Source organism: Xiphias gladius, chromosome 8, assembly GCF_016859285.1.
Source record: "Xiphias gladius isolate SHS-SW01 ecotype Sanya breed wild chromosome 8, ASM1685928v1, whole genome shotgun sequence".
Classification (NCBI taxonomy): domain Eukaryota; kingdom Metazoa; phylum Chordata; class Actinopteri; order Istiophoriformes; family Xiphiidae; genus Xiphias; species Xiphias gladius.
The window spans coordinates 19,838,307-19,862,649 of NC_053407.1; the positions used below are offsets into that span (position 1 = coordinate 19,838,307).

General features: G+C 42.0%; 1 protein-coding gene and 1 long non-coding RNA gene across 4 annotated transcripts; both read right to left on the reverse strand.

The window, feature by feature from the left end:
• Positions 1-4,966: 4,966 nt before the first annotated feature.
• On the reverse strand, positions 4,967-6,729 carry LOC120792979. Its single transcript, XR_005707917.1, has 3 exons — positions 6,635-6,729; positions 6,344-6,529; positions 4,967-5,307 (listed from the first exon to the last, which is right to left on the reverse strand). It is a non-coding gene; the product is annotated as an uncharacterized LOC120792979 (long non-coding RNA).
• Positions 6,730-7,402: 673 nt separating this feature from the next.
• On the reverse strand, positions 7,403-23,473 carry cep152 (centrosomal protein 152). Of its 3 annotated transcripts, XR_005707916.1 has the most exons (29): positions 23,109-23,473; positions 22,714-22,829; positions 20,758-20,867; positions 20,567-20,627; positions 20,141-20,473; positions 19,440-19,590; positions 18,498-18,638; positions 17,912-18,051; positions 17,268-17,468; positions 16,936-17,083; positions 16,761-16,852; positions 16,473-16,636; positions 16,076-16,277; positions 15,719-15,823; positions 15,505-15,635; positions 15,252-15,380; positions 15,030-15,165; positions 14,481-14,666; positions 14,129-14,389; positions 13,790-13,921; positions 13,032-13,685; positions 12,682-12,757; positions 12,344-12,511; positions 12,144-12,228; positions 11,020-11,102; positions 10,595-10,751; positions 10,404-10,507; positions 8,517-10,312; positions 7,403-7,432 (listed from the first exon to the last, which is right to left on the reverse strand). XR_005707916.1 is itself a non-coding variant. In XM_040132446.1 (28 exons), the coding sequence occupies exons 2-28, from the start codon at positions 22,798-22,800 to the stop codon at positions 9,486-9,488; spliced, it is 5,064 nt and encodes a 1,687-aa protein (XP_039988380.1). In that variant the 5' UTR covers positions 22,801-22,829; positions 23,109-23,473; the 3' UTR covers positions 8,468-9,485. The 3 variants fall into 3 exon arrangements, 2 of the variants coding, with proteins under 2 accessions (XP_039988380.1, XP_039988381.1); XM_040132446.1 differs by lacking the exon at positions 7,403-7,432 and having other exon boundaries at positions 8,468-10,312; XM_040132447.1 differs by lacking the exon at positions 7,403-7,432 and having other exon boundaries at positions 8,468-10,312; positions 20,567-20,655.
• Positions 23,474-24,343: the final 870 nt, after the last annotated feature.

Genomic DNA, 24,343 nt, shown 5'->3' on the forward strand with positions numbered 1-24,343 from the left:
AAATGGCGGCTCACTAGGAGACGCTCAACAATACTGACTAAGAGATCGTAGCTATTTGGCCAACATCACGGACCATGGCCTCAAAATGACTGTGGAGTTCAAGCAAAACCTCCGACAGTCTCTGCAGGTCAGGATGAATTTACCCTGACAACGAAACACAAGAGGAACAGGAACAAAAAGGACCGGAGGAACACTTGAGGTGAGAGGAACATGATAATGGTGGACGTTCCATATGTCGTCAGGTTGCACATTTTCAAAGCTACAATTACGGTCTTCACAGACCCTGAGGTTAATGTGGTTGTTCTCCCCTGCCTGAGCTGCCTGGCTTCAGCTTTGTGTGTGTCCTTAGCTGCCAGGGTCTCCTCGTTGCTGCTGATCACACTGTTTAACATGTCACTACAAACCAGTCACATGTGCTTATTTTAAGTACAATACTTGAGCTATTAAATCCAATATGTTACAAAGCCAGTGTGATGTAAGAAAACAGTAGGATCAAAAAGCATTTTAACTATAACTTATATAATTACCAGTGTCCTAAAAAAATGTAGGTTTAGATGGCAATTAATATTGGAGGACCTAAAGCAATTGCATCGCTTTATTTTATTCTATTAAAGCAGAGAAAAAACACATTTGTGAATATGTTTGCAACAATCATATCTCAAATTGGAGTTTGACTTACAGAAAATAAGAGGAATTTAAATCTTGATTTTGATCAGAAAAATCACAAGTTATTTTACTCAGATCATTCAGCCCTTAAGAGAGACATAACAACAGAAACTCAACAATCCAAGACTGTTGGCAGAGATGCCGGCTCCTAAATTGACAATAGCCTCAACGGTTCAGAATAGAATCCAGCGCGAAGCTCACAGCTCTCAGTTTTCTCAACTGGAAAAACTTGTTTTCCTGTTCTAATTGAAGCTACAGTGTCACTGCCCTCGTGTTGTGTATAAAGTTTGGGCGACCCCGGTCAAACTTTCTGTTACTGTGAATAGTTAAGTGAGCAGAGCACGAACTGATCTCCAAAAGGCTTAAAGTTAAAGGTGAAACATTCTTTTCAACATTTTGAGCAAGATCAGTGTATTATTTTTGTGAAAAAAGTGGAAAAAAGAGGAAAGGAGCACCGTACAAGAGTTTGTGCACCCCAGAAGATTTGAGCTCTCAGATTACTTTTACCACGACCTCAGGCCTCAATTAGCTTGTTAGGGCTGTGGCTTGGTCACAGTCATCGTTATTAAAGGCCGAGTGATGCAAATTTCAAAGCTTTGCAAATACTCTTCAAACCTTGTCCCAACAATCAGCAGCCATGGGCTCCTCTAAGCAGCTGCCTAGCTCTCTGAAGATTAAAATAACTGAGGCCCACAAAGCAGGAGAAGGCTATAAAATGATATTAAAGTGTTATCAGGTAGCCTCTTTCTCAGTTCGTAATGTAATTAAGAAAAGGCAGTCAACAGGATTGGTGGATTTCAAATTGAGGTCTGGAAGACCAGGAAAACTTTTCCGAGAGAACTGCTCATTCGATTGCTGGAAGGGCAAATCAAAACCCCCGTCTGACGTCAAAAGACCTTCAGGAAGAGTCCTGAGTGGTGGTGCACTGTTCTACTTTACAGCCACACCTGCACAAATATGACCCTCATGGAAGAGTCACAGAAGAAACCCTTCCCTGTGTCTGCACCACAAAATTCAGTGTCAGAAGTTTGCAAAGAAACGTCTAAAAAAGCCTGACGCAATTTGGAAACGAAGCAAACGTCACACCGTCTGTAATGAAGCTGAAGATGAAAAGAGGATGGCTTCTACAACAGGATAATGATCCTAAACACACCTCTAAATCCACAAAGGACTACCTCAGGGGGTGCAACCTGAAGGTTTTGCCATGACCCTCACAGTCCCCTGACCTAAACATCAGCAAAAATCTGTGGATAGAGCTCAAAAGAGCAGTGCATGCAAGATGACGCAAGAATCTCTCAGACCTAGAAGCTTTTTGCAGGAAGAATGGATGAAAATCCCCCGAACAATAATTGAAAGCCTCTTAGCTGCTACAAGCGGTATTAACAAGCTGTGATAACTGCCAAAGGGGGTGTTACTAAGTACTGACCATGCAGCAAACTTTTGTTTCAGGCCCTTTTCCTTTTTTGTTATTTTGAAACTGTAAAAGATGGAAATAAAAGAGTAATTTTGCTTCAAATATTAAAGAAATGTCTCATCTTTAACTTTATGCCTTTTGGAAATCAGGTCATCTTTTACTCGCTCAGCTACTCACAGTAACAGAAAATTTCTTTTTCACGCCACTGTATATGTCAATCTTTCTGCTCAGTGCAACAGGATCAAACATTTTCTCCGGAGGAGAATTAAATGAATTTGCGGATATGTATCAAATTACTGCTTAAGTAGAAGTACAAACGCAACGAGATAAAGATAAATCACAACACTTGATCGCTAAACAACCCCCTCAAATGCACTGAATATCACAGCTGGGTGGTGTGTTACAGTGAGAGCAGGAGATTTTCCCTTGGAAAGAGAGGCTACACAAATGCCGTAAATTTAGATTTTTCCCTAACGCAACTCCGTTGAATATGTCCAGGGTAAGTGAGATGTACTTCTTTTCTTTTTCATCGAGTGGGTCCATTATTACACTCGGGTTGAAGCCCTCCTCCACCAGTTTCACCTTCATATATTTGAACGTGCCTGTTACGTCCAAGGAACTCTGTAACAATTACAGCGCAATTAATTATTAGGGTGAAAAAAAAATTAAATAATGCTCTCAACATCACAGATGAAATAGTCAAAATGTTTTGAAAAAATACAAGTTGACTGGAGTAAATGTACCTGAATCCTCATAGAATGTGGTCTTGCGTAGGCCGGCAGGAACTTTTCAACGTGTTTAAAAACCCCCACGGAGTCAAATTTCTGACTGTCTCTCCCATCCCAGCCCTCCCCTCCTGACCTGGGAAAAAAAGACAAGAGTTTACTCATGCAAAGCCTAAATGATTTAAAGTTAAAAAAAGATGGTGCATTTAGGGACATAATGATGATCAGTGCCCTCGTCAGTATTGCTCATAAAGGGGCGATGTTGCACTCAGTATTACATACAAAAAGTGACGGAAGTAGTTGTGTGAAAAAGGAAGAAAAAAACAAAGGTTCCAATACCGCTTGCTTTCTCACCTCCGCAGACCTGGCTAATCGCCGCCTGGAGTAGGCGTGCTTAACAGCTTCACAAAGTTCGATCATCCTTGTCTCAATCGGTCACTTACAAGCCTTCCAACTTCATGGAAGTTAAGCTGGTGGTCAGAGGGTGTCGGCGTTCGGGCAGACTGAACATGATGCACACGAGGAGTTGCCGACACCTGCCACAATTGGCTGCTTCTACTCAGATCAGTTGCTCTGTCAGTCCAAATGCGGTATGGAGCTTGCTTTCGTTGCTCTTTCGGTTTCATGTTCACTCGGAACTGAGTCTTATCTCATAACGTGTTGCAGTTTAGATTTCTTTACAAAAAATATGTGACAGATGTGCGTTTAGCTATCGTGCCGTGTTTTGACCTTTGTCCTCTGTGCTGCCTGTTTGTCCTTTGTCATCTCTGATTGCTCGCCCCTTGCGTCCAAGTACAAGGGTGGGATCCTCTGAGAGCACATAAAGATCAGCCCATAAAAGGACCTGAAAATCAGGACGAACCTGCTCCTCCTCCCCGATGTCTGGGTTCGCTGAATTTAAAGCTAAAGATGAGCTCAGACGCTCCTCATCTGGTCGTAAAGTTGAATATATCCGCCAAAGTTGATGACCAGGGCGCTGATTTCATCTAATCGATGAAGTGTAAATACCACTGGGAAACTGAGGCGAGGTCCACAATGCCTGAGATTATGTATTATTACTTACACACAGGGGTGACTGGCAAACAATGTGTCTGGTTTGCAGCATTCACACAGAAACCAAGAGCAAACAGTGAAGTTCATGCTGAAATTGCACTGCATTTACACCCCGGGGTGATTTTTATTAGTTCAGTTTAACTGATCAACCACCTGAGGGCGAACGCATGGTAAATCTGTTGTGGTCATAAGTTATTTACCGACTTTACAAGTTGCAAAAAGAGCACGTGACTACTCCATTGAACAAGTGACCACCGCACAAAGGGAACACAGGATAAACTGAGGCTGCAAAGCTTAGACGGGTTGAGTGAATTCGGTACCTAAGAAAGCTGAATTTCCTTTGACTGCGAAATGGGACAGGCCTTGTTGGTCTGGCATTAAATGCAGGTGCATTTCAAAGGCTGAATCCTCGAATAAACAATGACCGGGAGCGTTGTTTCTCCAACTTGATCTACTTGTTCGTTGTAGTAACAAAACAACTATGTAACATTAACAAGTGACTCGACATCACCGTGAGCTACACCATCAACATGGTGTTCGGTTTGGGCTCGTTTACCTGCTCGGGGGCCTCAGAGGGATAACAACAAAAAGTCAAGCTTCTGCTACAAAAATCCATTCAGATAAATATGATGTGAGAGGAATGAATTAAAACCAACATTTAAATAATTTCTAAGAAAGACGACCTTTTATTTAACTATTGCGTGCTGGCTGAGGCTTTTCATATTTCTGAAGGAAAGTATATGTTAGATTTAAAACAATCAATCGGTTCGTTGATTGACGAAGAATGAATCGTTTAATTATTCCATCAATGGTTTAAGTCATTTTCAGCAAAAAATACCAAATATTCCCTAGTTCCAGCCTCTAAAATGTGAGGGTACTTCTGTTTTATGTTACTGTAAAGTGAGTATCTTTAGCTGTCTTCAAATTTATTGTACAAAAAAAAAAAATCTGTTTGAAGACAGCATATGGGGTTTTAGGACCCTGTGATGGGCATTTTTCGCTGGTTTCTGACATTTTATAGATAAAATGATTCATCAGAAATGAAAATAATTGTCAGTTGCAGCCCTAGTCCGCCTCGCTATTTCCACTCACGCACTTGGTTGCTGCAGCCGTGACAAGACGACGTCCGGTGAATATTACCTGGCCCTTTAACTCCATGCACATCGGCTTCTTCAATGCAATCGGCCGGCGGGATGAGGCCAGCCGCCTCATTTGTAGCCATGTTTTTCTCCTTCCCATCTGTTGACGATAAAAAATAAATGAATAAAAAATCTCAGAGAATGAAGCTGCATTTGACCTGAACGTGTCTGCAACTCGATCCTGAAATTATCTTCATCGATACGCAGCAGGTCACCAGTGCTGAAGTACATGTCTCCTTTCTTGAGGACACTATGCAGCTTTTGTCTCCCCGGTCTGCTGATATTTCGGACACCGGACTTCCAGGCTCACCTGAGGAAAAATAAATACAGGAGAAGTGAACTTTAAGTGTCATTAAATGTGAGTGTGTGTGTGTGTGAGGTTGCACTGTTTTAAAGCATAGAAGAAACCCGTTCTGTTATGGTGTCATGTGCAACAAAAACCTAAAGTGGAGGCCACACGCACTTAAGCGTAGCAAAGTAAAACGTTGCACCACAACTGCCACGTGCCGGGGATGTAGAGCCGAGGGACCTACCCGGGTTTAGGAAGGTATAAAAACAGTTGTATGGCCCAGGGTTTCTCTACATCATGATCCAATACTAGTTTCTATCTTTACTCCACCAGGGATGCTTTCCAGTAAGTGTTAAATTGATCTATTTATTCATGGGTTTTTTTTCCAATGTTCTTGGCCTAAAAAAAAATAATTCAGGGACACTAGGTGTAAAGACTAAAGGTGTCCACCTTTTAAAGCTGCTACATGAACGTTTTTTTGCTATCACTACTTAGCCAACGTCAGCATCAACAGCTGTTTGCTTGCCGCCCGCTTCAGCCGTCGGTGCGTCTCCATGACACGGGGTCAGAAAAGACGTCACGCCGGGCGCCACAGTGAGTCGCTCGCGTTCGTGGGGCGCGGTGTGGGCGGGGAGCGGGCCGGCTACAGGGGCGGGCGGAGACGGCTCTTGGGCGGGCAAAGGGGATGGGGTCCGACGCTGCACTCGCGGCATTCCCTCTAAAACCTACGTATAGCGCTCGTGAAAAGCCAGCGGCGTGTAACTTTAAATTAGACGGTGTAACCGCGATTCCTGAAAAAGGAATGAAAGAGAAGGGCATGACCCCTGTGACCACGGTGGCACCTCCAGCCCCAGTGCGGACGCACCTTTCGAGGCCTCTATGCAGAAACCAAATGGATCCCTCAAAGGCATTTCTTTATCTGTTGTATTTGATTTGATTTCACAGCATATGGGGGGAAAAAAACTTCTGCAAGAGAATAAAATTAAAGAAAAAAAACAGTCCGTGATGGACCAATACCTTTTTACTTCATAACCTAGAACAAAACATGGACTTTTACCTTGTGGAAGAAGGTGTCTCGCCCTATAGCTCCGATCACTAATTCATAGGAGAAAAATCCCCCTGTTGCGCCGTTAAACTCTTCGACTTCAGTGTTTCCGGACCCGCCCGCGAAGTCCCTCCGAACACCTGCTCTCATCCCGCTGCCCATTGCAAGTCTTACCTTGTGCTCTCGATCGTCGAGTTTCTGTAAGGAAAGGAAAAAATAGGAACATAAGAAGAGTTTTGTTTGTTTGTTTTTTATTATTTCCGGTGACCTTTAACGTGACAGCACCGACATTACGGTGCGTACCTTTGGCGTGTCGCAGAGGTAACGCAGACTGTCACCTGTGCCCTGCACGGCAGCGGCGTTGTATTTTCCGCAGTCGCCGCGAGACTGAGAGGCAGAGAGTCTACTACGTGGAGCCACCGTGATACCGACACGCAGCGACGAGGGGACGGATAACAACCGCGAAGGTGTCCGGCATTTTTCATTTTTTGTCGACGAGTCCCACGTGGAGACCAAAACCGAGGATGAATCCAAAACCTAGCGACAAAATATTTTGTGTAGAAAAAAAAGCCTGATGTGGCTGGTTCCTCGGTGGCTGTAGAGCTCCACTGTTTTATGAAAATTATATTTAAAAAAAATAATAATAATTGTCTGTCTCCATTTTTGTCTGATGCTCCCTCACAGCCCTAACAAATGAGCTCAAGTACCCCTTCATTTGCTTCGTCAGCCCCCATCATCATGGTCAAGATCTGTCCTACCACTGGAACAGAGCGATTTCAAACTGGATTTTATTTCACACCTTTAATCACATGAAAGTGAAATACTGATCCCGGAAATGTCTATGTGTAGGATTTGGATTTTTTTTTTTTTTTTTTCCCCTCGTAGGTTCGGTCACATTCGCCGTCGTCCTGCTTCCGCTCGGGGTTGACAGAAGCTGCACGGTTCAACCATTGATCCCCGATCTGTCGCAGCCGACTCAAGTCGGTGGGAGGTGTGTCCTGTGGTAGTTGGCCCGGGGGCTTGTTTGTTATGGTGACAGAGAAGATTCCAAAGATCAGCCTAACACCTGCTCCTAATCCTATCTGCGTGTTTATTTCCCTCCTAAACACAAACAGGAGAATAAATACGCATCAGAAAATAGTCCCCAGCAAATGCATCAGGTACTGTTTGGCTGTTGTTTGCCAAAAACAACAGCATCCGGCTGTTTAAGGAATTTACTTACCCTTATTTAAACCCCCCCCCCCCCAAAAGGTGTGATCTTCATATTGCTTTGTCTGTCCAGCCACTAGATATTTAGTTTACCACTGTAAAGATCGAGAAACCAGCAAAGATTCACATTTGAGGAACCAGAGCCAGTGAATTTTGACACGAGGAACATGAGGAATCAACATTAATGCCAGTTCATTTTCTGGTGATCAAATGATCAACTGTTCGTTTGAGTTCTAGCTGAAAGGGCAGTTTGATGTTCTTCGAAATGAGCTTTTGTTTAATATTAAATTATAGTTAATAGGATTGTATGTATGCCATTAGACGTAACTAAGACTAATCTCCGCTATAAACTACATTTTAAAATTATGCTTCACAACAACAGGATTTACTGGTAAGGCTCAGTTCTTATGACAAATGAATTATTTTCTCTTGATTTGTTATTAAATTATAAGATTTATTCAAATGAATCACAGAAATATATAAAAACATTTATAATCTATAAACAGCAAGGCACATTAATGTGATCTAAAATATTTTAAAATATAAAAACAAAACACACTGGAATCTAAATCCGAGACTGATCCCAGGGAGAGAGAACAGAGCAGGGTAACATAGGCTCAGAATAAATCTGCACCTTATCTAACCCTCAGGCTCTTTATAATGGTGAGCTGCCAGTATATTTCAAACATGGTATCACAAGTGTAAAGTTACAGTGTGGGGGAGAGCTGCGACTTTAGATCTCAAAACATTCTCTACAAAGTGCAGTTAGCCTTGATGTAGGTATCACGTCCAAGCAAGCACACGGATGCAGAAGAAACACCTGAAGACGCTCGGACATTCGCTTCCATGAGCTAACCCTGTGATAGTCATGCAAAATAAAAGTCACTCATCATTAACACTTTCCCCACACAAAAAAAAAAAAAAAAAAAAAAAAAGTATGCATGTTTCTATACATCAAGGCTGTATTTAATCAAACCTCTCGGGGTAGCAGAGAGCTGTGAGACAGCAAAGGCTCCAGACTGAGCACTAAATATTCCGTCAGCAAGTTTCTGTTTTGGCTCACTGCTCTTGCTTTGGACGTGAATAACAGCATGGCGGTGGGCGTTACGATAAGTCCGTGCACCCTTGTTGACTTACTTCAGCCCAGATCTTTATCTCCTGTTGGGAGCGGGATTGTTGCCTGAGGTGACAGATTGTCAAAGACCATAACAGAGAGGTACGAAATGTGTTTCTTTTACAGTGGAAAAAACGATGCATTAAAGCAATATTTTGACATTTTCTTTGTGAAATACACTTTCTGCTTTCTTCTCAACAGTGAAACGAAAATATCAGTACCACTATGAAGCAACGGCCAGCAGGGAGTTTGCCGTAGCATAAACCGTGAAATGGGGGGGGGGGGTGCTAGCTTGGAACTCCACAACGGTAACAAAATCCACCTACCAGCACCACTGACGCTCACTATGTAACCAGTTATACCTTTAAGTCTTGTTTACTCTTCTCATTTGATGTTCTTTAAATCTCCCGGTCAAGAAATAGTAAACAGGCTTTATATCCCGCTACTTTTTTTTGGCTGGGAATGGGAAGAAACAGGTGGATTTTGTTACCTTCGGACAGCACCGGGCTGGCTGTTTCCAGTCTTTACACCAAGTTCACTCAACCAGCTTTAGCATACAAACACACGGTAAGAGTGGTACTGACTTTCTCGTCTTACCCTCAGCAAGAAAGTGAATAAATGTTTTTCCCAATACGTCAAACTATTCCTAAAACAATACTAACACAACACACGTACACGAAAACACACTGGACGTAACTATGAAGGCAAAAGTTCTATGTCACGTAAACATAACACACTCTGTTAAAGGCACTATTTGGTAACGTAACTGAAATCGCCGAGTCAGGTCCAAGCTCATCTTCCTACTTCACCTCATACCTGCCCTTCACTTTGTCATTTTTGCTGGTACAGTGGACTGTCAAAGCCGCTGTCCTGCTGGCGCTGTCTCAACTCAGAGAACAGAGGCCTGGAACAAACTCCCTGCTGCTTCTCCGCCTCAGAGCCAGGGGTGGGTTCCCTGTGTGCGCTCATCTTCACGCTGGGAAAGTTCAAGGCCTGGGTGTGAGGTGTCTTCTTGGCAATCTCATTATAAACTGTCAGGTCGGACGCATCCGGGCTGAGGCCGACAAACTCTCTCAAGTCGCTGGCCGATGCAGCAGAGACGGAAAAGGGCTTCACTGGTTCCACTTTTCTTCCTGAGTAGGATAGTCTGGGGACTTGGAAGCTTGTGTCCGAGTCACTGCTGGTCAAGCTCCAGTTGGTCCGTTTCTCATCTCTGACAGGAGCCTCCTGGATGAGGAACGGTTTGCTCTGTCGCTCTGAGTCCAGGCAGTTGTCTGCTCTGCTGGAATCTCCTTCCTGCAGGTACAGCTCTCTGCTCTTACTCCTCACCGATACGCTGACAAAATCCACCGGGGATGGAGAAGCCATCTGTTGAGAGGGTTTGTAAGAGCGAAGGTGTGTGTGAGCAGCAGTTTTGGGTTTCAGGCCTGCATCCACTGAGGCCTCCTCCTTCCCAGATGCAGAAATGTCCTGGTGGATCATAGGTTTAGTCCCGGCTGCGGCGGCTGGTTTCTGCTCGGAATCAGCAGAGGTCTTTTCCCTGTGGGATCTCTCCTCTGCCCTGATGTCAGGAAGCTCAGGTAGTGTGGTCGGGTTCTTATTGAAACCTGCGTTTCTACCTGGAGGGCAGCCAGCGGTGGATACAGCTGTCGAACAATCTGCCAATACAAAACACAGATCAACAACACATATGTATTTTGAGAAAAATCAACAATCAACAGTACTGCAGTTCTGTACAATAGGACTCACTTGGTAAACTGTAGTTCTTCCCAGATTTACTTCTGATAGGTGTCTCCAGCACTTTAGCCATGGCCGCCAGCTTGCTCGCAGCATTCATTATTTTCTTTTCAGCTCTGCAGAAGACGGGAAGATCAATACAATTAGCCCGAGGAGCCAATTTTGAGAAAGCAAACAAGTTTGAGACAATTATGTCCTCTTGCCCTGTAGCCTTTCCTCCGTCCTCCAGTAACTCCTGCAGACAGGTCAGATAATAATGCCGCATCTTTCTGGCAGTGTCCTGCCTCTCCCTCTGCACCTCCATGCGGATCATCTCTGCTGCTCGATCCCGACTCTCCTGGAGGTAACGCAGCATGTCTTCTGTCATAAAAAAAAAAACAAAAACAAAAAAAACACAATCACCGTCATAGTCTGTTGTTCACCAAGTATATGTGAGTGGAAGACGTGTTCGAGTTTGATGCAAGTCTACGTCTGCAGTGTCTACGTTTGTCAGCACTTACTCATTCTATCACAGATGTATTATTATATTAGGTCTACAACCCCTGAATTCTGGTGTCCATAACACAGAATAATTTAAATCCCATCACAAATATCCCCCCTACCAAAAATGATAAAATTAATAACCAACCTCTGATCTTTTCTACAGTCACCAAGTATTGCTGCTTCATCTCTTCGAGGCCTTGCTGAAGATTTTGCTGGTAATCAGAACTCCTGTAACCAAGAACATTAAATCAATCAAATCAAAAATTCATTAACCACTAATTTTATCAATGAATGTTAGCTAGGAACACCGCGCTCATCTTGGAGCTTAAAAGAACAAAGGAAATCTGTATACCAAATAAAAATCCCTTGTTCATGTATTTATGTATGTATGTATTTTTAGTTTTACTGAACGAGTGGCAGAAGTTACATACAATTTTCTACTGACGTTAGGTTTTGTGAATTCGAAATGTCTGCAAAACTGTAACCTGACTAAAGCTGAGATGATCAGTCGATTCTTCAATTAGTCAATAGACATAAAAATAATTGGCGGCTTTTTCCATTTGCTGCTTTGCTTTGTCTCACCTTGTAAGAAACTCAATATCATTAGTTGCCAAAGTGTTGGTTGGAAGAAACAAGCAATCTGATAACACCACCTTGTGCTGTAAGTGTTAATATTTTTCCGACATTTTATAGATTAAGCGGTTAATCAAGAAAATAATCGGCGAACCAAACAATAATGAAAATAATCGTCCATTACAGCCCTAAATCTGGTCTTTGGATATTATTTTCATAGCACTGCCTCCACTGGCCTTAATGATCTCTTTCATGGCGCTGAGATCTCTTAATTTTTTTTTAAGACAGTGCTAAATGGACCATGATGTTGGTGCTGGACATAATGTCTGGAAGGACTTAATTTGAAAATTACTGAAGGTTGAAAAGTCCTGCTCGAGCTAGTAACCTTAATGATGAAGGCAGACTAGCATATTTTATATAAAGGGAGAATATGGTTGTTGCAAAAATCTATAATATTTTATTGGATGGAATATTTAAATACGCCCCCCCCAAAGGCAAGATGTTTAAGCAAAAACTTTGAGGAGAGAAGGGAGAGTATTTGATATAAAACAATACACAATGATACACTTTTGACATATTTGGCATGAAACAACAAACAGAGTAACAATAGACAAGGGTAACTATACAGCCAGGGACACAATATTTCATTTAATTGGACTTGACGAAATTAAAAGAAATGATAAAAACAGTACAAACCCTGAGGATTCTTTGGCTCTCTTCACTTCATCTAGCTGCTGCAGATGTTTGTCCTTTGCTTTTTGTAAGCTGCTTTTATGCTCATCTGCAAGAAAGTGGGGTATCCCATCAACACAGACGCACCGACATAGTTGAGTAAATCTATTTAAATGTCCTTTAGAGAAACATTTTAAATGCTTTAAAAAAAAAAAAATACATACCTTTGAGATGCTGCATGGCAGTTTTGTGCTCCCGAACGCTGTGCTGGAGTTGACGGCAGGCTTTCTCAAGGTGTCTCTGGAGCTCCTGATTCTTCCTCTGCAGCTTACTTAAAGTCTCAGCGCACTCCTTCCTGCAACGAGCCTGCTCCCTCTTCTGGGACAAAGAGCCTGGAAACAGTGGACAATATTGATGAGCAACTCTACTACAGTCTAATCAAATCTGGTAATACTCTAGGTCAAATGTATTTAAGTAGAATGTTTGCTCCCTGCAATAATAAGTGACGATATGAGATATAAGTGAGAAAGCTGTAAAAAAATGTCATTGTGACATTACATACTTTTCATTTGGTCAATTTCTCTTTCATGTTGTTCCTGTGTTTCTTTTAACACATGACTCAGTCTCTCCTCACTTACCTAAAGAGACAGAAATTAAACCATAAAGGAAAAAGCAACTCAAACACCGCACCACATCAGACACACAACCATAAAGAGGGCACACTCAGACAAATCAAAATTCAAATGCCTCAACGCTTAATCTTTGCAGCACACCGTGTATTGCAACACTCCAACCTTTGTCTTCTGAAGACACAGTAAATTAATCATTGAGCAGAACCAGTCCACCTAAATCATTAACAGATAACACCATTTACTTCATCCTTAGACAACAGATAATCCATTAACAACCCACTTTCTTCCACTCCTTCTTGGCCTGGGATATTGCCCTGCTGACTATGTCTTTGCAGGTTGTTTGGATGATGTGTGTCATTGTTTTCTCTGATGTGGCCCCGCTGGTCCTCTTGGTGTTTTCAGTGCCATGCTGATCTGTTTTAGGATCTCTGAGAAGTTGTGCCTGCACCTCATCTAGTCCAGTCTGAAGCTCTGCCAATAGTTCATCCCTCATCTGCTGTCTCTGGGTCAGCTCTCTCTCTGCTTGCTGACATCTCCACTCCTCCTCTCTGGCCCTCAGAGTCTCCTGAAGCTTGGCCTCCATCTGCAGGAGCAGCTCCTTCTTCTGGAGGTGGGCATCCTCCCTGGCCTGCTGCAAAGCCTGCTCCAGCTTTTTGTGCTGCTCTTGCAGCTTGGTTTTGTACAACTGCTCACTGCGAGCCCGAACCACAGAGATCTCCTGCTGTTTGTCTCGGTTCCAGGCTGCTCTAGCTCCGGCCAGCTCAGCCTTCAGCAGGGCAGCTTGCTCTCTCCTTGCCTGCTCCAGCTGGCTCTGGAAAGTCGCTACCTCCTCTTGGAGCTCCTCCACCCTCTGTGCTCCAGAGCTCTGCTCCTCCAGCTGGTTCTTGTGTTTCTTATGCCACTGCTCCTCTGCCTCCCTCAGGGCCTGGGAAACCTGGGACATTTAAAGAAAGATACATGATCACAACAGAAAAGCCAGATGACAGCAGTGACGCTTTTTTTATTCATACAAATAAAAAAAATAAAAAACTGTCATACCCGTTGTTCTGTGTCTTTTTCTTGTAGTTCTTCCCATTTCTCTTTCTCAGTTTCGAGAGAGGCTTGATATTCTGGTAATGAAGTCAAATCCTCAATCCAGCGATTGTAGGCCCTGGTCACTGCACCTTCAACCTGTGACACCAACACATACTGTATGTCCACTACTAAATTTGACCCTTTCAAATCATGTATATTATGATTTTAAAATAGCTTGGAGAATAGCTTTACAAAGTCTAGTGGTATGGGTATGTGGTTTTCCAATTGGTGCCATCCATACGAAAATGTACAGTAAAACACATTTGCTAACTGGCAGATTTATTATAAAGACAACCCAGTGACCTGCTTGGCCATGTCCTCCAGATGTTTCTCTTGAAGCTCTCTCTGGGCCTGTTTCTTGGCTTCCTCCACAGCTTTGCGCTTGACCTTGTCAGCTTCTACTTGCAGCTGCTGTTTCTGGGCACTAAGCCTGGAGTCCAGCTCCTCAGCAGTAATTGTCACTCTGCTGCCCTCAATCTCATCTGTCTGACAGGTTACCTCGGCAGTGTCTCCGTGTTTCTCCCTCCTAGCCTCCTCCAGCCTCTGGGTCCAGGTTCTCTCCATCTGCACGGAGGCAGGAAAAAACATTCAGGTCTAAAGTGAAATATACATTTGGGAATCCAGGGAGGTGGACAGTGATCCGTGGAAATCATACCTCTTGCAGTTCCTCCTTCCACCTAGCCTTGGCCGAGGCTACATGAGAGTTCACCTGCCGCTGGATCTCAGCCTCCTTCTCTCTGGACCAGAGAGCTTTTAGCTGGTTTATCGAGGCCTGATGCTGAGCCTCGAGGTCAGCCCTCAGCTTCTCCACAGCTGTACCACTCTCCTCTCTCATTTTTTGCTGGGAATAACAGCCAATCAATCGTTAATCATTCTCAGTCCACAGACAGCCACCTTCATCACCGTGAAAAAGATTTGTGACATACAGTACAGCGTATAGTAATACAATAAACAAATAGTCAAAAAATAAATAGTGAAACCTTCATGTTCCAGCTGAGTTTTGATTTAAAATATTAGTACAAAAGTAAATACTACCTCACTAATATTAATCAAAACCAACACAATTCTGAATAATCATTTACCATACATTAGCGTATTTTGATCTTTTGAATTATGTTTCAGTGTTTGATATGCATAACAACCATGTGCAGGATTTCTCCAATTACTTTTTTTAATGCACATTTTAGGATCTTTTATTTGATACCTCATTTTCTCTGATCAAAGCCTCCTCCTTCTCCCTGTTTTGTATTTTTTCTTCAAGCATGTCCTTCTCTTTGCAGACAGATATATAACACTCTTGTACAGCCAACATCTTATCACTGGCCTCAGACAGCTGGGTCCTGTGTAGGAAGCAGTAAACACTGTAAACAAGTTGCAAAGGCTTAAAGTTGACTAAAATTCCTAGAGGCAGGTGCCGAGGACTTACTGTAACTGCTGGACCTGCTGCTGGTGCTGTGCAGTCAGCTGTTCAACCTGAGCATCATGTTCCAGCATGAGCTCTGTTTTGACCTGGTTCACCACGTCGTCCCTATACTGCTGATGAATCCGTTCAGATCTTCATGAAGAAACAAAGACTGTATATATGAATCAATACGCACACCTTAAAAAAACCATTAATTAATTCAGGTCTAAAGTGAAAGGATGGTACTATAATCTTAGTACCATCCTCTGCGCCTTACCTCTCAGCAGCCTCTTGCTTTTCTTGGTCCAGCTCCTGGATCATCTCCCTCATCTTAATGCATAGCTCTGAGTTGGCAGACCTCACCTTCTCCTCACTCTGTCTCAGCTCCGTATTGTTTTTCTCTAGAACCTAAAATTTGGACAGAACAAGAATCTTTCATGATTTAGTCCAAAAACAAAGAACACAATTAATCTGACAATGAACCAACCAACCTCCACTTGTTCCTGCAAGTGTAACTTGTCTTCCTTTAGTCTCATTAAGTTTTTCTGAAACTCTCCAGTCATGTCTGGATGTTCCGTCTGACTTTTCTCTCTGACCTGCAGACATACAGCAGATGTAGTGTTTGTTTTTTTTTTTTTAAATAATTTCTTACAATTTATTTATACATTATGCTTGTACCATACCATTTATACCAAGTTTTAGTTCCCTGTTCTTTTTTTTTTTGGTTAACATCCAAATGTCTTTTTTTTCTTTTTATGCCAGTCAAACTGAATAAGTGTTGGGGAGAATGCCTTAGTCAGCAGTTCAACATTAAATCTAGTGTCTGGTCATATAGGGGGAGTTCTTACCGAAGAGCAGAGCTTGGCTTCATCTAACTGGGTCTGAAGTTCGTTTACTTGGCTCTGACAGTGCTGGAGCTCCTCCTGCAGCTGACTGATCTTCTGCCGCTTCCCCTTCAGACTACCCAGGCAGCGCTGCATCTCCACTCGCAGCAGCCGTAGGGCCTCGTCCTTGGGCAGCTTGGAGTCCGACAGGTGAGCCAAGGCAGTACTGTCGAAACAGTAAGGAAAGTTACATGTGGATTGTCAGTGATGGGAGTGGTGATCCTAAAGTAGAAATTTGTTGACAAAGTGTCACAGTATATACTAGGACTCATGGCACAGAGACAAAAGGACACAGAGAGTGAAAAGAGAATCTGAGGCACTGTAATAACGACAGTGACTCTACTTCATAACCATGGCACACCTGTGGAGAGCGCCACTTTTCCTGTTAGTTTTCTTTAATCCTAGATCCATACAGGATTCAGACAGCTGGTTTTCCCAGTCACTGCTCAGCTCTGATGCAACGACACCATGTTTCACAGCAGATTCATACAGAGTGATCTGCTCCTTCAAATCAGCCAGATCCTCCTTCAGGATAAATTGGAAAATAAAAAGATGAAAAGTTTCATCAATCAAGTTTAAGCACATCTTTTTTAGGTAATAATGTTTCCAGAGTGTTTCCATTTTTGGGCAGAAAAATAAGAATGCAAACCTGTAAGACTTTGTTCATGTTTTCGCTCAGTGCCTTGGCTGATTGAGCCTGTTGTAGTTTAATTTGCATCTGACTCATCTCCTGCACTGAATCTGAAGAAAACAGAACCACAGTGGATAAGAAAATATCATTTGGACTCAAGCAAAGTAAAATATGTGCCTAAGAGTTTACTCACTAGTCTGCAGTAGCTTGGCACATTGTTGTTGACTCTCCTCTAGGCGCTGAGTGAGGGCGTTGATGACCCTGGCTCTCTCCAGTTGCTCTTCTTCTCTCTGGCGCTCCAGCCGATTCACCTGCTCTCGTAACCCATGACCGACATCAATCTGGAAGTAACAACACAACAACACTGTCAACATATACTTACAAGTACGCTATATCTGCAGGTGACTTGCAAATATCTTGACCTGTATTAGAATTTTGAGGTCTTATTTAATGTCTGATGGATAGCCTGTTAACGCATTAATCTCATTTTCCACTGCCAAATCCTGTGACAGAAAAAGTACAGACCTGTTCATTCAGAGCCTGAGAGGTAGAGTCAAGCTTCTGCTGTAGGGTCAGCAGTGCAACCTCATGCTGTTCTCTTATGATGGCAAGGTCCCTGTCATGCTGCTCCCGCGCTCTTGACAGTGTGTCAGAACGACAAAGCTCCAACATCTGCTGCTTCATGCTGTCCACTGCAGCCTCTGCCACCCTCTGCTTCTTCATGTTCTGCAAACAAAGTGAAAGTACTGTATAAACATCTTTTACCAAAGGTTTCGATGTAGATATTAATGCTATCTGCATGCTTCAGTAAGCGCTTTAAGTCTGTTTCAGAACACACTGTACAACATTTTACTGAGGCATTTAGTTTATGTCATTAGATTTTTAAATTCTGTAGGGCTGACACTACTTTCAAATTTATTTAATAAATTTTGTATGACTGATTATTGCCTTCTCCAATTTTTAAAAAAGGTTTCTCCCATAAGTACAGATAAACTTCGCTGATTGAGATTGTTGTAGTTTGATTAGCATCCGATTCATCTCCTGCACTGAACGTAGAGAGTAAAGAAATACAGATAGTCTGCAATACATCAGGTTATCTTGTATTTTGCTTAAGAAACACTTAAGAAAATATGAGAAAAAAAGTGTTGTGTGTCAGCTCAGAACCTTACCTCATGGTCTCTCTCAGTAAGGACCTGTAGTTGCTGCTGCATAGCCTTCACTTTTTTTTGCATTTGAATCTCTCTCTCCTTGGCCTCCTCAACCAGTCGGCTTGATTCCTTTAGACTTACTGTTAGGCCATCCTTTTCATCTATCGATGAGAAAAAATGACAGTGACAATGTACCCATGGGAAACACATCCGGCAAAAAACAAGGGCAGAACAGCCTGTGCAGGAGTCACTGTTTCCGTAGATAGCGCAAGCCCTCTCAACAGCCACAAGGGGGCAGATGTATAACTGAGTGAAGACATATCCTATTTTACTTCCTTCTATCAATCTCAATAAATCGCTATATATTGATAGAAACCCAGCTCTTAACATGGTTTAAGTATAAGTGTCGAACACAAAGGTCAGACATAGTGAAGAACTACTGTTTAAAAACAGATGCCCTAATAACTCTTCCAAACCTGTAGTGAATGATTTATTCATTCAAAGTTCAAGGGATTCTGTTAATTTCCACAACATCTTAAATTTTTTGCTTTAAGAAAGCATGTAACCCACCCCCTCATTTTGAAGGTAAAACCTGTGTGAAAAATACCTTTGACAATTGCAAACTGATGGTCGAGGTATCTCATATTACGCCTTGAATCTTCCAGTTTTTGCTCCAAGTCTTCAATTTGCCTCTGCTGAGCTTTGTTTAAAATCTGCAGTTGGGCAAGCTGCTCCCTATCAGCAGTTTCTGAAACACACCACAACATTTTATATTCAACAGATCCATCAGTTACCCCTTATTTAAACCGTGTGAGGACATTTTAATTTTTTAGCAATGCTATTTCAGAAGCTGTATGTTATACAATAACACTTTAGATCTCCAGTTTCAAAGTGGTAAACTGGCACAATCAACCAAGGGACCCCTCTCTTTACATCTTGTGCATTAGGGCTATCAAAGCTACTTACCAATGGTATTTAAGATTACATTTGACATGCAGTCTGACGTAACACATCTCTTCATGAAACAGTAATAAAACAGTATGTATATTCTCTGACAAATTTCTATCTTTATCATTTCTTCACAAGAAGTCACTCAGGACACTAAATGCTGAGCACAGATTACTGTGCAGTGCAGTAGCACCGGTAAATTAGTTTTGTATGGAGGCAACCAAATCTCAATGGTAAACTGAAAATTTGCTGATATCAAATAACACTGTTAAACTGTGGTTCATGATAGTTTGTGTGGCCGGTACATGGAACAAAACAGCTCATTCTTTTTCATTTGTCCTTCTCTCTAAGCCTCTCTCAGTCAAAACGACCTAATTTATTATTGTCCATAGAACAACTAAAGTGGAGCATTGAGAGTCAAGAGTATTGCTGAATGGCACTTTGACAACAGCTTTTGCAAACAACAGACTATTTTTAGATTCAGATTATTCACTTGGACAGATTGGCTCAGAAGGTTCAGGAAATTGCCTAAAGATCACTTTTCAGCTATTGTAGTTCTGTGTTATTAATACGGCAACTATATCAAGACTGTAAGACTCACGTTGTGTCGAGTCAAGGAACTCTCTTTGCAGATGGTCAAACTGATCGACTTGTTGAGCGGCCGGTGAGTTAAACATCTTTGGCTGAGGGGCAGGATGGTAAGGATTGTAGTTGACCATGTACTGATTCACAACTTTCTCCCCAGCTCCAGGCTTGAAATTCAGAGGGACAAAACAAAAAACAAAGACAGAGTATGTTTGACATAAAAACACTATTGTGTTCAATAACATAAGAATAAACCAACTCAATTTTTCACAATTAAACTATTGCGTCATTCTCAAATACACAATAAAACAGCACAAATTACAAACTGCCAGATAACAAGATATTAATCTTGAACTATTAGAGAAAAAGACAAGTACTGTATGAATTAAATATACAGGGAGACTGCCATATGAATGAAAAAATATGGAGACTTGGGTTTACAGTTTACAGTTAAAAACATAATTTTTTGTAATACATTTTCCGTTATTATTTATTTGAATTGTTATGGGGCATAATAACTAGTAGCAGCTTTGCGAGACATCGCGTTTAATCTGAGAGTAGATAGAAAGCTTGTTCTCGAATAGGAGACTTTAGAAGACAAGAGCAGCAGCCACTGTAATGAACCATCCAATACTTTGAAATTTGTATTTTTACAATAACACACCATGGACCCTGCTGTTATTTTGGTGGTTTGCAATGATGAAGTAGTCCACTCACTTGAAAATGGTTTCTGGTATTATGGTCCCCATGGATTTGCTTTTCCTTGTATCCTCCTTCCCCGTTATAGTCCACATGGTTATTAGTGCCTTGAGGGTATGGTTTAGACTCATACTCATCTGTGGAGAAATCATTGGTCTCTGTAGATTTCTCTGTGCCCATGGTGGTATATGTATAATCTCCTTGGGTGAACTGGTGATCCTCTTGCTGCTGGTTCCAGGTGTGAGGCAGAGGTTGACTTTGAGGATGCCTCTGATGTCCATTGATCTGAACAGCACCATCCTTGTAAGTGTACTCATCACGAGAGCCTTGATCATAGTCAGCTTCGTAGTTCTACAGAGAGACATTGACAGTAAGAGCGATTTTTTTTTCTTTCCAAGGTTTAGAAAACAAAAATCCATCAGCGAAAACAAACTAACACGCTACCTGTTCATGAGGGATTGGCCTTGGTTGATTTGACCATTGCTGAGTCCATGTGGACTGTGGGCTGAGAATAGAGGGAAAGAAGAGCATAACTATACTATAATACAGTCATGTTATAGCTGTTTTTCTTGAACCACATCCCAAACCCTTCAAATCTGAGATTATTATTGTGTCAGCAGCAACATGTGTGTTACCTGTTGCCAGTGTTTTTATTGCTGCAAGTAGAGTACTCCAACTCTGGGGAGGAGGAGTCTCTGCTGTCCTCCAGCATATCATCGGGCAGGTCTGTGAGCAATTTGTGCAGCTGCAGAAAAGCAGCACATGGAAATGAGTCACCAAGGTTGCTCCGCAACCAAGTTGTTACAGAACAGAGCAGCAATCACCTGACAGACTCAGAAACAGAATGTGTCAGGGGGCATGTTTGTAGAGTTTTGCTATAAAGTAATCTAAAATAGCTATTTTGAGAAAGTGTTTTAATTTAAAATTCACCACATAATATTTTGAAAATGTTAAACTAAAATTCTGTTATCTTGAGCAGAATACAGCTCAGTGTAGCTGATAGAACCATTTTGCACAGGTTTTAGAGTGCACGATCATTTTGTTAATGCATGTGTAATTTTTCAGCATGTAGGAATCTCTCATTCTGGAATGAGAGCTAAAACAATTAATTGTTTATTCGATTAGTTGACTGACAGAAAATTCATTGCTAAAAATTCTGATTGTTAAATAATTTAAGTCATTTATCAAGCAAAGATTCCAAATAGATTTGTGGTTACAGCTTCTTAAATATGAAGATATGCCACTTTTATAATTTTAGATTAATCATTAATGAAGGTAATCGTTAGTTGCAGCCCTAAGTGAATTAAGACATATTTGACAATGACAAACAACGTCGTGTTCTCTCAATGTAAAAACATCTTAGCTCTTTCTGAAACATAAACCAAAAGGAGAATTCTCCTCGGTAACTTGCGTCAGTAACACACTGACCAAGCTTGCTTTACAACCATCCATGTGAGATGAACAAGCAGAGCCAGCTGGACTTACTTCCCACAAGGACCGTTGAATATTCCTCAAATCCTCCACTGTGTCCACAACCAAAGGACCCATGTTATCCCACTTACACATTTAGCAAAGATGGAATGGGCACTTCTGCTTCAGCTGTGAAGCCACATGATAACCTCCTAGCCTAATTTTTCTACAGCAAAGACCTTCTGTGTGAAGCATCTAAAACGTGCCTGGCATGTTGTCGGCTCCCACTGGCCTTGCTGTGTTTAGCTCCCAAAGAACTCCATTGTTTAGACAAAACATATAGCATGGTTAACTGGAGCAGAAACATTCCAATCACTGGCGGAAAACATGTTCCACTTGCCATCCTGTGTATAACAAATAGGCTATACCAAAGAAAAAAAGTCCATTCAAGAATTGATATTCAAAGTCCCGTTCTTCTGAGTATTGCAGCCCACTGGTGAGACATTCAGCGACAGTTTCTTCATGCTTTACAAGTACAAGTGGGGTCAAATGCAGAAACAAGGTAACCTACATAGAGAAAAAGTGGAGAAACTACAGGGCAGAGCTAGTTTCGGCGTGACACACCTGGAAGGAGGCCTTTTCCTTGAGCCAATAATAGCTCAGGTTTGTGGCGCAACAAATTGTAGGCGTGAGTAATAACACAGCATGCCTGTCTAGCTGTGAAGCTGGTGGGGCATGTGAAATTCAAAAAGTGCACCAATCTAATGCTTCCCCAAACAACGACAACAATACTAACTCAGAAAAAAAAGCCTTACAAATTTAATATTCTCAAAAGAGAACATAACAGTTTGGTAAATATACAAACATGAAAGTGTACATTATCAGTGAGTAAAGTTGCCAGTAATTGTGATATCACTGAAGCAGAGAGAAATAATGCCTCTAGAACTGCACATTCCGCAGGTTATCTTTCTACAATTTTATCATGCCCTGGATATATGCTGTCACCTGACGTGTTGGATAACAGACGTTTGACAATATGTAAAATCAAGAAACTACCGCTGCTAGAGCAATCTGGAGCTTTAACATAAATCACAATCGCACACAACCACATGTCAAAAACACAATTGTAACACAAATGTTATCCTAACAACTTTACAATGCTGTAGCTATGTGTGCCGCACCTCTTGCTCTCTTGCATAGTCCTCCTGGTCGTATTCTTCCTCTTCGTGTTGGGTTTGAAGAGCAGCACTGTCAAAATCAATAGACATGATGCGCAGCCCGCTGGTGTAGGGATGCGCTGGGGAAAGAGGTAAAAACAGTAACTTAATGGAAGGAAATCACAAACAACCAGGAACTATGTGCAACTTCGCTCTGAATTTGAGATGGTATGTATCAGATTCCACGGCTCGGGAGCAGGCAAAGATAACTAGGTAGAGGTTGGGGTCAGGTTAAGCATAAAATATGGTATGGTTCAGGCGAAGCTAAGAACACCTACTCCCGAGCCCTGGGATCTAATGCCAGCCAGTATGTGATGGTTATAATAAAGTCAACCAGTCAAATAAGACACATAGCTTACCTGTTGGTTACAATGGGACAGATGTTTCCTTTGTTAGGCTGCTTATTCCTTTACTTGAGTAACGTTAATGTGTATTAGCTGTCAGCCACATTACTGTTTATTTTACAAAGCATCGACGCTGGCTCACGAGCCTTAACCTGGCCATGTTAGCTTGCCTTAGCAACAACTATCCCGGAGAACATTTAAAAATGACTTTACCATGCTTCGAAAAAACTACTTCAAATACGTTTGATCAAAGTGTTAGATTCGTTCGCCGGGAAAAGTTTAACGCCAGTTTGCATGCATCTGACCTAGCAGTAAACTTTTGGGGAACAAAGCTAGCAGCGGCTAGCCAGTTGAACGTCCTCTTTAAGAGCAGCGGCCTCGCCTACTTTGAAAAGTCGCGCGCATTAGCAGCGCCAAACCACTGCGGGTCTTGAACACAAACACACACACACACACACACACACACGCACGCACGCACACACACACACACACACACACACACACACACACACACACACACACACACAAACAGAGGCTGTACCCAGCTTCTTATTTCACCGACAGAAGAATACATCAGTTTAATATCCGTTCCCTGTAACTAAACACACTTGGTAATAGTTACTTCACAAGCATTACTTCCCATCCCTCGCTATCCCCGTATCTACGACGCTAACCACGTCTCCATGGTAACAACGTTTCTGGGATTACGCGTAGTGTAGTCACTGCGTTTCCTTGGAAACGAGACTGTGACGACCGAGCCTCAAAGAAAGTACTTTCAACTGATATAACCTAAAAGAAGAACTACTTCTCTAAATATCTATTGATAATTGCAAACCGTCACGTATTAAAGCAGATCAAGCGTGTTCCTCATTGGTAATTACTCTTAAATCTGTCATATTTTAAATATGTGCTGCAAAACAGCAGCACATTAAAAGTACCTTTAACGAGGCCTTGATACACCTACACCTGGGTCACTTTATAAACAACAAGAGATGCTGAGATTTCCGAAAAAAAACAAACACCTGTTCAATTCTGGGTTTGGCACTGGCGCTGTATTTTAATCTAATATTATGTTCCCATCTTGTGGTGAGAGAGTGACACGACAGTTATATGCAGTGTTCTGCAGCCAAGTATGATTCCACCATTATCCTGCAGGAACACTTCTTCACTTCCAGTTGTTTTGTTGTCTTGTCGTATTTTTTGTTTACCTTTATTCAGCCATGAGCTAGTAAAATGGTGCGTTTTCGTGC

Coding starts and splice junctions, on each gene's coding strand:
- cep152 (XM_040132446.1), bottom strand. CDS start 22,800: ATGTCTATTGATTTTGACAGTGCTGCTCTTCAAACCCAACACGAAGAG. Junction 16,853..16,935: donor TGCCAAGCTACTGCAGACTA/GTGAGTAAACTC, acceptor TGTTTTCTTCAG/ATTCAGTGCAGGAGATGAGT. Junction 13,686..13,789: donor AAAAAGACACAGAACAACGG/GTATGACAGTTT, acceptor TAAATGTCCCAG/GTTTCCCAGGCCCTGAGGGA.